The sequence below is a fragment of the Zingiber officinale genome, chromosome 1A (assembly GCF_018446385.1).
Source record: "Zingiber officinale cultivar Zhangliang chromosome 1A, Zo_v1.1, whole genome shotgun sequence".
NCBI classification, from domain to species: Eukaryota; Viridiplantae; Streptophyta; class Magnoliopsida; order Zingiberales; family Zingiberaceae; genus Zingiber; species Zingiber officinale.
This window is the reverse complement of record NC_055987.1, coordinates 49,419,277-49,431,528: the sequence shown is the minus strand read 5'-3', so window position 1 is coordinate 49,431,528 and position 12,252 is coordinate 49,419,277. Positions and strand designations below refer to the sequence as shown.

Below are 12,252 nucleotides of genomic sequence, written 5' to 3'. Positions count from 1 at the left end.
ATTGGCGCATCTGGTATGCCTCCAAATGTGTCGATTGACTTGTTGTTCGGTCGATGAGTGGCAATATTTCCCACTCAGTCTCTATGATTGGCCTGTTAGTCTGTCACCAATGTCACGGGTTCATTTACTTGGCGACCAGCTATTGCCAGCTGTTGCTCCAACATTTTCGCCGCTCGCGCTTACACTAGCATGTTGAACTCCTCTTGCGTCAACGTTATCATGGTGAGTCGTTCAGCATCCTCCATCTTAGCATTTCGGATCTAGGTGAGCTTCCCACAGACAGTGCTAAATATGATCCTGTCCAAAATCAGCGAAGACGGCAAGCTGGGGATGTGGCTATGCGGTTGACGTGATGAAGACTCCACATATCTCTACAAGACAAAAACGTCAGTGCCTGCCCGGGAAGGGGTTTCTGGCATTGGCCATCCGACGCTCAAATCAGTGTCCGGTGATCTCAAGAAATGGGGAATTGTAACAAGTAGATGTCGAAGATGAAGTTGTGCATACCTTTCCCTATAGCTGGGAACCCGCTTTTATAGTGTCAACATGATCCTTGTGCATGCATCTGAAGGTATAGACACGCCATCCTAGGTGTCACAGGAAGAGACAAGTCAAAAAGTGTCCTAGACATCATTCCTTAAATAGCCATGCAACCCTCTAACATGAGCTTGGAAGCTTCTAAAGTATGATTGTCTATTGGACATGTCCTGCTGTTAGTGGCATAAGTTTTCAAAAGGATATGAAAAGATACTTGATGGGGTCATGCATAGCCAATTGGAGTTCACTCGGCTAGGTTGTTGCCGCTCAGCAGTATCCTCAGGGCCTACTAGCTCGTCTCTTTCCTTGCTTCATGACTGTCCTGGGGTAATACCTTTTGACCAGATGCATAGCCCGGTCGGCGAAACCCACTACTGCTTGGCTTTCTCTATTATCGGAGAGTCATTTACCCGATCAGGGAGAGTCGTCTGACTCACTTGTCTTCGAAAATTGGTACCATCCGCTCTGCCGTACCCAGTTCGCTTTGTCGTACTTGGCCCGCTCAGCCGTACCCGGTCCGCTCGGCCATATCTAGTCTGATGGGCTGACTTGGATACTCTACTTGACTTTGTCTTCCATGTCAACTGATCCTACTTATTTTGACCTATCTTTGGTGGGCCCCCTTGGATCATGCTTCGAACCATTTAAAAATCTAAAAAAACAAAAGCAAAAACAAAAATTCAAATAGACAACTATGCTAATGTTATATACATAACACACACAAGAAAAGAGGAACAAGTCCTCTTTATATATACATGAAAATTCAAATAAACGACCAATGATCCAATTCAGGGAATTTTTTAGTTGATTTAGTATAAGTTCTTGTTGTAGATGCATGCGTCGAATAGCTCCTTGCAGCTACTGCTTCTGTTGCGACTTGACAGAATGAGCTAGCTAGCTCTTGCCCATTCCCCAATCGCATTCTTCATTGGCTTCACAGAATGAGCTCTTGCCCATTCCCTAATCTCATTCTTCATTGTTTCTGTGACGGCTTCACAGAATGAGATCTTGCCCATTCCTTAATCTCATTCTTCAGTTTCTGAATAGGCCTCAAAGTGCGGCAACCCTTCTTCGGCATGTCTCGCTGCCCAACCACTTTTATCGTCCGCTGTTTTTTTGCTGCATTAAAATTAAGGAACTATCAGCATGCACTACTTGCCACTACACTTCCTTCGGGAATTTCATGCATACATTTTTATCAAAATGAGTTGAGACTTGAGAGAAGAAAGCAAAGATTAATCGTATCAAACTAATTAACTTAATTACCATTGTCAATTCTCTGATATCCTTCTTGCAGTTTGCGCTTTGCCACTTCCAACTTTGCCTGAACCGAAGCTTCCTCATCCTGCAGTTTAGATTGCTCATTCCGTTGTGGAATTGATGGTGGCTTCCTTTGAGGTGGAAGTTGTCGCCGAGAGGCAAGCTTTGGCAATCTGCCAGGCTCTGGTTCAGCAACTCCCCTTGGCTTGATTAATTCTTCGCTTGGAGAGTTGACGGGGATTGCTCCGACTCCTCCAAGTACATGATGAAGCTCTTGTGTAGAAACTGGTAGCTGTCTTGTTTCTTGCCTTGTCATCTCTACTTTTTCTTCTACAGATCTTTCCTCCCGAACCATAGCCAAAGTCAAAGGAATCCCAGACTCGTCTAGCCCATTTTCTGCAAGTCATGTTAATTCAGATCATATATATATATATATATACAGTTAGACAGCCCAAGATGGTAATTAATATAATTAAATCGAAAAACAAGAGATTAATTAATTGAGAGGGCCGTATATAGCAAACCAGTAATGGCACCAGTAGCTTCGACCCATTCATCCACTACTTTCCTCCACCCCCTTCACAAAGTCAAAAACAAGTTGATCAGAAAACGCCTGAAATAATAAAGAAATGGGCATTTAATCAATGGCGCGGCAGAGTAAACGAATTAAACTCACAAGGTTACAGTTCGAGCCAAGTGGCGAATGTTTTTCGAAGTGTGCTTGTGCAAGACTTTAACAGCAAATCCGATATGCGTCGCCTATATATCACCAAAACAAAAGGAGAAAAATAAGATGATGATCATTCTAAAATTGTCAGAATATTAATTACAGTAATATATTAGATATATACAAATTAACTGTGGTAAATATATAGTCACCTCAAGGATGTTGTACGTGATCTTCAATTGCTGCAGACCCCTCAATAAATGTAACAGGACGTCATCAGCCTGCATCAAGCACATTTATATATAATTCCATGACTGATCTGTTTAATTAATATGTATGCCTTTAACTGGTGTGTGTGTGTATATATATATATAACACATCAGATAAAGCTACAAAACCCTAAGACAAAGAAACCGAAACCCTAAACTAGTGCAGACTGGAACAAATAAATTAAAACCTGATGGTGATGGCCGGAAAGGATGCCCTTAATCCGCGTCACCTCTTCGACGACGTCGATGGATTGGTCCTCCTCCTCCTCCTCCTTTTCCTTTTTGATGATCTCTTCGGTGTCCTTTTTGATGATCTCACCGGCCTTGGCTCCTTGAGGAAAAGGCTGGAGGAGCGCTTTGGAGCACAACTCTGCGATCGTATCCTGCTGCCTCTTTAACTCGTCGGGGTGGTCGAAGGCGGCGACGAGGATAGCGTTCTCGATGATCTGGAAGATATCAGCGCCGTCCGCGTGGAAGAGAGACGATTTCTCCATGGAGACGAGACGACGTCGTCGGCGGTGAGGGAGTGAGCGAGAGGATCGGAGAAGAGATGAAGCAGATCGATGGAGTTGGTGAGCGGGGTTTCCGAACATTTAGGAGAATATTTATTTATACACTTTTTCAACCAATTGTTTTATTTATTTTTATTTAAAAAAAAACAAACAAATTTACGTTTACCGCTCTATGCATCGGCCGAGCGCGGGCAGTGACCGTTATTTCTTTTCAAATGATGTTTTCATGTTATATATATTTGGCACACGAGTCAAAATTAAATCTTTCAAAATTGGATTAAAAAAATTCAAATAAATTAATTTATTTATATTGAACTATACTATTAATATCATTAAAATAATTTTTTTAAAAGTTTTTTTTAAAATAGACGATTAACTGAACTGTTTATTGAACCGACAATTAAAATGATAATTCGTCCATTTATTTACGGTCAGACTTTTAACCCACTCATCTAACTGAATACAAATTGGATTTACTGAACCCAATTAATAAGTAATCGATCCGTTGAATCAGTTTCGATTTTGCACCAGATCCAATTCGAACTAGGCCTGTTAAGTACTATTTTTTTATAAAGAAAAAATGATTAAATTTAAAATTTATTAAAATTAGAATTCTTAAGGTCGGGATTGGATTCGGGTGAACTCAACTCTAGATGGTTAGAGAATCATCCAAGAAATCGGAGCAAAAGTCGGATAAAATCAACACTGAGTTGGCCTTGTCCAGGAGCTTGGACCAAGTCCAGGCGCCCGAAGTGAGTCCGGGCCCTCGAACCCCTGGCATCGCAGGGGCGCCTCAACGAGCCATTGCTACGGATGATGTCGTATGTCCATGTCAGCAATACTCTAGGCACCCAAGCGAGGATAAAGTTTTATACTCCGACCGTTACGTAGCCATTGCGAGTAGATGAGATGCCCCGTAGGGGGCGCTCGGACCGGGTCCAGGTGCCCCGAGTCACCACGTCAGCAAACGGCTATTTTCGAACAGTGGACATAAATAGAACTCCGGTCTTCATTCAAACAAGACTCGACAACACTTTTTGTATTTTCATTTCCACACTCTGTACTTTCTTTTTTATTCTTCGACGGATGTACAAGGCTTCTCCGCCTCCAAGGATTTGTTCATAGAAGAAGATAGTAGTGCGCTTTTATTATCTTGGAGTAGCAATCTTTTGATTACAAATCAAGTAAATCTGATCGTCTCATACTTTCTTTTTATTTCATTCTAATTTAATTAAGTCTTGTCTAATTTAAGTCAAAAGTTTGTTAGAAGGGTATTTTTGTAATTTTAGGTAATTCGTCTCCCTCTTGCCGGCTCCACGGGATTAACATGTTACACTCTTCTTAATTCTTGTACTCGACTCCTTTTTCCGGTGGTTCCAGAAAAAGTTTGCTAGTGGATTGTCCAGCAATATGATCCTAAGGATTGTGGGTCTTGGAGTAGGAGTTGCTGAAGGTTCCGAATCAAGTAGCTGATCGAGTCTTGTGTTTTTCACTTATATTTAGTTTTTCCACATCACTTTTCTTTAAGTTTTAAAAAAGAACTATATTTTTAAAATACACGTGATTCACCCCCCTCCCCTCTCACGTGCACACCGATCCTACAATGGTATCAAAGCTTGGTACGCTTTAAATTGGTGCAACCACCAATCGAGCAGGGGGATTCTCTTATTTTCTTTCTTTTTAAGCCTCGTTTGATTTTGAACTTTTTGATCTAATTCAAAGTGGTTGAATATGTGGTGTAGGTTGCACTAATAATCATGTTTTGATGTATGACAAATAGATTAAATTTAGATGTTTTGTTTGTCTAACTTTTCTACAAAGTGTGCAGGAGTTGACTAGTCTGAAGGACCCGATACCAGGCTGAAATCTAGTTAGGTCCATGGGAGTCGATAGTCGGTGCGAAGTCCAGATAGGTTCGCGGGATCTGATATCTGACAAAAAGTCTGGTTGGGACCGTGGAACCTGACAATCGGCCGAAGTCCAGTTGGATCAGCTGGACCTGACAATTGGCGGAAAGACCTGGTGGGTCAAAAGCAAGTCAAGCGACTACAGTTGGTAAGTGGAGGTAAGCAACTAGAGAAGAGATCCAGTGAGGACTCGTTCCCGGTTGAGGGAACTATAGACGTCGGTCCAACTTAGGTCCATTTGGGAAACTTAAATTGAGAACTTGACTAGATCCTGATCTAAGGGAGACAGAATTTAATTACTGCTCATATTTTATTAATATTGTGCTAACTCTATTTTCTAGGATAAATATATTTTTTGTTGCCTGAACTAACCCTTGTTGCAGGGAAGAAGTTGCTGAAAAAAGGGAGTTTGGGCACCCGAAACTCTTCCGGACGACCGGGCTCCAAGTGCCCGAAGCTGGTCTGGGAATCTGGACTAGCTCGCCCGGGCAGGTACCGTAGGTACCTGGTGTTGGAGCAATCCCAACGGTCCGCGGGACCATGTGTTTTGGTGTTTGGGCAAAGGTTTAAGTTAAGTTCACCCTTGTATTTGATATGTGTACTTGAGTTGTGCAGGACTGCAGGATACACATGTGACTCAGGTTGATGGCTTCGAGTCCGGTGAAGGATGGAGCATTCGAGGGACCGTGGACAAGGCAGTGAGGACAAGGGCCGAGGGAAGTGACTTCGAGGCATACGTGAAGGATGACATTGGGGACGAGCAATGAGCTTGAATGCATCCGAGGGACGAGAGCCAAAGGAAGTAGGCTTGAAGGTAAGAGATTAAGGTTGCAAAGAAGCGTCAAGTGAGTCATAAGGGTGAGGGTACGAGTGCATGAGAGATTGCACTCGGAGTAAAATCCTAGTTTTAGGGTTTTACTGTAGCGTTACTGTAGCAGTACTGTAGCAGTCGACTGCATGTTTTAGCAGTCGACTGGTGCAACCGACTGGCGCAGTCGACTGGGTGCGAACAGAATGGTTCTGTTCGTTCGGCCAATGTGGAGCAGTCGACTGCTAGTTTTAGCAGTCGACTGGTATCGAGCCGTTGTGATGTAACGGTCGAATTTCCACAGAGGGCAGTCGACTGCATGTTTTAGCAGTCGACTGGTAGGCGGGGTTTTCAACCCGCGGCCTATATAACCAAAGCTTGGGAGCTTGGTTACAGTTGACGAAATTAGTGGTGGGTAACCTCTAATTAGTAGTCAACTAGTGCCCTAGCAATCCAAGTGCTCTTGATCGAGTTGTGGCGAGGTTTCTCCACCGACAAGGAGGATTGTGCTAGCCGGAGTTTTCGGGGATTAATCCACCGACGGATTGAGGGATCGTCCACCTTACGGACAGCCGTGGAGTAGGAGCAAGTTATCTCCGAACCACGTAAACGAGCTTGTTAGCGGTTTGCATTCTCTCTTATTCTTGTCTTTAGTTTAGCTTGTTTGTTTTGTATTTCCTCTGCGCAAGCTAACAAGTGTAGGAAGCAAGGATTTGGAGGCGTCGTCCATTAAACCCCCATTCTAGCCGGCCGTCCAATCCCCAACACCTGGGTGGTCCGAGGATCCGGAGTTAGTTCAGGCGCCCGGACCAGAAAACTTATCCAAGAGATGAGTTGGAGCGCGTCGACTAGCCGATCCACATCAACATGGTCCAAGCGCTCAGAGGGGTTCCAAGCGCCAAGAATGGACCTATATAAGGGCCTTCAACCAACAGCTTCAAAATATTATCTGCTACAACTTTTATATTTAAGTGCTTCTCCGAAAAGGCTCTGATGACCCCAAAAGTCTGCTTCGAAGTTCGAGGAATAAGAGACTTCATTTTCCTTTTTGTTTGTCGGTAACAAGTTTTATTTTCAGTTCTTGTACTCAATCTTTGTAATCCATTTACGAACTGATAGTGATTGCCTAACAAAAGTAATCAACGATCACGGACCTTGAAGTAGGAGTCGTCACAGGCTCCGAACCAAGTACAACTTGGCATTGTTAGCGTTGTCTTTTTGTTTCCCTTTTCCGCTGTGTAACTCATTTTAACTTGCGATTTCCGACGAACGCTATTCAACCCCCCCCCTAGCGTATTTATGATCCTACATAATAACCTCTTTTGGACAAATTTTCTTATTGTAAAATACTCTAAATTGGTGTAACACCAATCAAATGTTTTTATTTCTATCATCTCCTACATTACTAATTCAAGACCCAATCTTGAGATTTCTTTGTTAGGCTTTTTTTTTTTACAAGGTTCTCTTTCTAAATTAACCAAAATGAAGGTTGCAGCACTAGTTGTCCTCCACTCTTTAGCAGAGATGATTTCCCCTACTAGAAGACCTTGCTCATGAGCCTCTGGTAGGTGGTGCCAGTGCTCTTCAGTCCAAACGACATAGCGTTATAGTAGAATGTGTTGGAACCCCAAGGTTGTTTGGTGTGATCAACAAGTTAAGTTAGGTCCTGTGTGTTTTCTAACCTTGTGTCTAAGCGTGCAGGAGCTTAGGAGCACAGATACTCGAGTGGAAGACGCAGCTAGCGAGAAGGACGGCACGTGGTGCGTCCGAGGGATGAGGCGCTGCGGAAGAGTACCCCGGTGGACGAGAAGGAAGCGTGCGGTGGTTCCTGTTGGAACCCCAAGGTTGTTTTGGTGTGATCAACAAGTTAAGTTAGGTCCTGTGTGTTTCTAACCTTGTGTCTAAGTGTGCAGGAGCTTAGGAACACAGGTAGTCAAGCGGAAGACGCAGCTAGCGAGAAGGATGACAGTCCGAGGGACGAGGTGCTGCGGAAGAGTACCCCGGTGGACGAGAAAGAAGTGTGCGGTGGTTCCGAGGGACGAAAGCCGGAGCGGAAGATTGCTCGGGGAGCAAGAGACGCAGCTAGCGAGAAGGACGGCACGCGGTGCGTCTGAGGGACGAAGACTGCGGATGAGTACGGCTGCGAACGAGAAGGAAACATGCGGCGATTTCGAGGGACGAGAAGCCGGAGGGAAGCCCGCTCGAGAAGACCGTAAGTTGGGTTCGGGTGAGCCCTTTTCCAGATGGCAGTGATCACCCAAGTGAGCGGATCCGGAGGAGAAGAACCGGACCGAGGCGGGACTGAACCAGAGAAGAGGTCCCGGACGAAAAAGTCAACGCATGTTGACTTTGGGCTCCGGGGCGCCCGGACCCTGATTTTGACCAGGATCGCGATTTATGCGATCTGAACATTGGGGGATAAAGTTTTATCCCCCCAGAGCACCCGGAACCCTTCCAGGCGCCCCAACCAAGGCTATAAATATAGCCTTGGTCCAAAAGCTTTTCATCAACTCAGTAATTAGCATTCCAAACACTTGTGCGCTCACTATTCTAGTTTAGCTTCTGTTTTTGTGCTTTCACCGGTGTAAGAGGCTTCTCCGCCCGAAGGAGTTTTTAGTGCGATCACTTTCCTTGGATTAACAACCTCCCCGGTTGTAACCAAGTCAAACACGGTGCCTCGTTTCTTTCTTGTATTTCTGCTTAGCTAATTTTATACAAGTGTTAGTTTAAAGAGTTCGAGAAGGGTTGCTTTTGTTTTTGATTTTACAGGGCTATTCAACCCCCCTTCTAGCCGGCCCAACGGTCCAACAGTTCCGAGGGACGAAAGCCAAAGCGGAAGATTTCTCGGGGAGCAAAAGACGCAGCTAGCGAGAAGGTCGGCACGGGGTGCGACCGAGGGACGAAGACTGCGGATGAGTACGCTGGTGGACGAAAAGAAAACATGCGGCGATTCCGAAGGACAAGAAGCCGGAGAGGAAGACTGCTCGAGAAGACCGGAACTTGGGTTCGGGTGAGCCCTATTCCGGATGGCAGAGATCACCCAAGCGAGCGGATCCGGAGCAGAAGACCCAGATCGAGGCAGGACTGAACCAGAGAAGAGGTTCCGGACAAAAAGTCAACTACTGTTGACTTTTTGCTCCAGGGCGCCCGGAACCATTCCGGGCGCTCGAAGCTATCCGAGGCGCCTGGAACCAACTTTTGACCAGGATCAAGATTTGACTTGATCTGATCGTTGGGGGATAAAGTTTATCCCCCCAGGCGCCCAAAACCCTTCCAGGCGCCCTGACCAAGGCTATATTTGGCTATAAATATAGCCTTGGTCTAGAAGCTTTTTAACGAACTCAGAATTTGTAATTCCAACACTTGAGTACTTTCTGTTAGAGTTAAGCTTCTGTTTCTGCACTTCAACGTTGTAAGAGGCTTCTCCGCCTGAAGGAGATTGATAGTGGGCTTTATCTTCCTTGGATTAACAACCACATCGGTTGTAACCAAGTAAATCTTGTGTCTCATCTTTTTAATGTTTTTTTATCTGCTGTGTTTATTTTACAAGTGTTAGCTTAAAGAGTTCGAGGAAGGGTTGTTCATTTTTAATTTTGCAGGATATCCAACAACCCTCCTTCTGGTCAGCCGCAATGGTCCCACAAGTGCTATAGAGTTGAGATGCCTCAGAAGGACTAACTGTCGTCTGAAGCAACAAAATGATGGCCGGAGATAACATCTACCCACTTGCATTCGAGGGGGAGTTTGCCGCTTGGAAACAAAAAATGGAGATATATTTAAATTTAGATTTTGGTATTTCTTTAATATTGAAATGTGGTTATGAAGCACCAAAGATAACGAATGGAGAAAAACTCGATCTACGCCTCTGGAACAAGAAGCAACGTGACGAGTAAATGGCAAACGGTCAGGCAGAATATCACATTCTGACCGTAATTCCAAATGAAGATCTCGGTAGAGTTGGCGAATATAAAAGCGCAAAAGAACTTTGGGAAAAGTTCTTGAAGCTCTATGAAGAACCTTTTGAAGCCGACAACTCAATGGACACCAAGCCGCCAACAAAACAGTCCGAGAACGAGGAAACTACCGAGACAGTCGAACTCTATCTCAAAGCCACAGAAAGCTCATCCCAGATGAGCATCAATGAAGGGGGAGAGACTTCAGAAGAAAGTAATTCAACAGGGGGAGAACCAACAGCCGACGAGGTAAGTAAGATATGGCTTCTACCCTCTGAACAATTGGTTCAATTAATCAAAAAATTACCTGAAGATTTTTGTGAATTAAAAATTGAATCATCGAAAGAATTTTTCGTATTAGAAAATCAACTGCCGAACACTTCTTGCAAATTAGAAATCTTATCGAAAGAATTTTTTGAATTACAAAATGTTTTGACAAAAGATCTTTGCAAACTAGAAATACTATCGAAAGAGTTTCTCGAATTGCAAAAAGTTTTGACAAAAGATTCTTACGAGTTACAAATTATTTTGTCAAAAGAATTTTGCAAATCAGAAATATTGCCAAAAGATTCTTGCAAGTTACAAAATATTTTTTCGAATAAATCTTGCAAATTAGAAAAATTGTTAAACAAATTTTTACCAATTATTTTGTCAATACAATTTCTTGCATGTTTAATATTTGTTGCTTATTAAAGCTGAAAGAAATAGCCTGTCGATTAAAGTATCTCGACAAACTATTAACAGAAATTAGCATGATACAATTCTTCGCATATTCAAATTTTCTTACTTCAAATTTGAGAAATTGTAATAAGTTAAAATGAAAATTTAAAACCTTCTGATAAAAGCATAAAAAAAATAAAATTAAAAATAAATGCATAGAATTTTTTTAATTATTTCTACATGTTCTAAATTTTTTTTATACATAAAGTTTTCTACAAAGAAAATTCTTAATTTTCATGACGAAAACTTAGAAATTTTCCATAAGTTATTTTTTTTAACTTAGAAATTTTCCTTGACTTAGAAATATTTTTCAGAAAATCATTGAAATAGATCTTTATAAATTTTCTAAATGTCAACCCTTAGATTTTTCTTGCAACCCTAATTTTTTATGTGATCAAAGGGGGAGAAGAAAAAGTATAAGTTTAGGGGGAGATAGAAAATTAAAATTTTGAAATTTAATGTTTCTATCTTGAAATTTAATGTTTTTATCTTGTTGCACGTTAGTGCAAAATAAACTGTTTAATTTTCATATCTATTTTTTTGGACCCTAGCTTAACTTGGGTTGATCACATCAAAAAGGGGGAGATTGTTGGAACCCCAAAGTTGTTTTGGTGTGATCAACAAGTTAAGTTAGGTCCTGTGTGTTTCTAACCTTGTGTCTAAGTGTGCAGGAGCTTAGGAGCACAGGTACTCGAGCGGAAGACGCAGCTAGCGAGAAGGACAACACATGGTGCGTCCGAGGGACGAGGCGCTGCGAAAGAGTACCCCGGTGGACGAGAAGGAAGTGTGCGGTGGTTCCGAGGGACGAAAGTCGGAGCGGAAGATTACTCGGGGAGCAAGAGACGCAGCTAGCGAGAAGGTCGGCACGGGGTGCGACCGAGGGACGAAAACTGCGGATGAGTACACTCGTGGACGAGAAGGAAACACGAGGCGATTCCGAGGGATGAGAAGCCGGAGCGGAAGGCTACTCGAGAAGACTGGAACTTGGGTTCGGGTGAGCCCTATTCCGGATGGCAGAGATCACCCAAGCAAGCGAATCTGGAGCAGAAGACCCAGACCGAGGCAGGACTGAACCAGAGAAGAGGTCCCGGACAAAAAGTCAACTATTGTTGACTTTTTGCTCCCGGGCGCCCGGAACCGACTTTTGACCAGGATCGAGATTTGATTCGATCTGATCGTTGGGGGATAAAGTTTATCCCCCCAGGGCGCCCGGAACCCTTCTAGGCGCCCCGACCAAGGCTATAAATATAGCCTTGGTTTAGAAGCTTTTTAACGAACTCATAATTTGTAATTCCAACACTTGAGTACTTTCTGTTAGAGTTAAGTTAAGCTTCTGTTTCTGCGCTTCAACATTGTAAGAGGCTTCTCCACCTGAAGGAGATTGATAGTGGCTTTATCTTCCTTGGATTAACAACCACATCGGTTGTAACCAAATAAATCTTGTGCCTCGTCTTTTTAATGTTTTATTTATCTGCTGTGTTTATTTTACAAGTGTTAGCTTAAAGAGTTCGAGGAAGGGTTGTTCGTTTTTTATTTTGCAGGATATCTAACAACCCCCCTTCCAGTCGGTCGCAACGATCCTACAGAATGTTCCGTTGGTCGTGATAAAGCTAACCTTT

The 12,252-nt window shown here is 43.3% G+C and overlaps 1 protein-coding gene across 1 annotated transcript; it reads right to left on the bottom strand.

Annotated features, from left to right (window-relative positions):
- Positions 1 to 1,510: 1,510 nt before the first annotated feature.
- On the bottom strand, positions 1,511 to 3,227 carry LOC121997892 (probable mediator of RNA polymerase II transcription subunit 26c). Its single transcript, XM_042552561.1, has 6 exons — positions 2,922 to 3,227; positions 2,677 to 2,745; positions 2,474 to 2,556; positions 2,322 to 2,374; positions 1,804 to 2,193; positions 1,511 to 1,656 (listed from the first exon to the last, which is right to left on the bottom strand). The coding sequence occupies exons 1-6, from the start codon at positions 3,225 to 3,227 to the stop codon at positions 1,511 to 1,513; spliced, it is 1,047 nt and encodes a 348-aa protein (XP_042408495.1).
- Positions 3,228 to 12,252: the final 9,025 nt, after the last annotated feature.

Bases quoted from the DNA above. Each gene is read 5' to 3' on its own strand.
- LOC121997892 (XM_042552561.1), bottom strand. From the start codon at position 3,227: ATGGAGAAATCGTCTCTCTTCCACGCGGACGGCGCTGATATCTTCCAG. The intron at 2,746-2,921 runs GTTTTAATTTAT...TGCTTGATGCAG, and splicing joins TTTCCGGCCATCACCATCAG to GCTGATGACGTCCTGTTACA. The intron at 2,194-2,321 runs GTTTGCTATATA...CATGACTTGCAG, and splicing joins AGCTACTGGTGCCATTACTG to AAAATGGGCTAGACGAGTCT.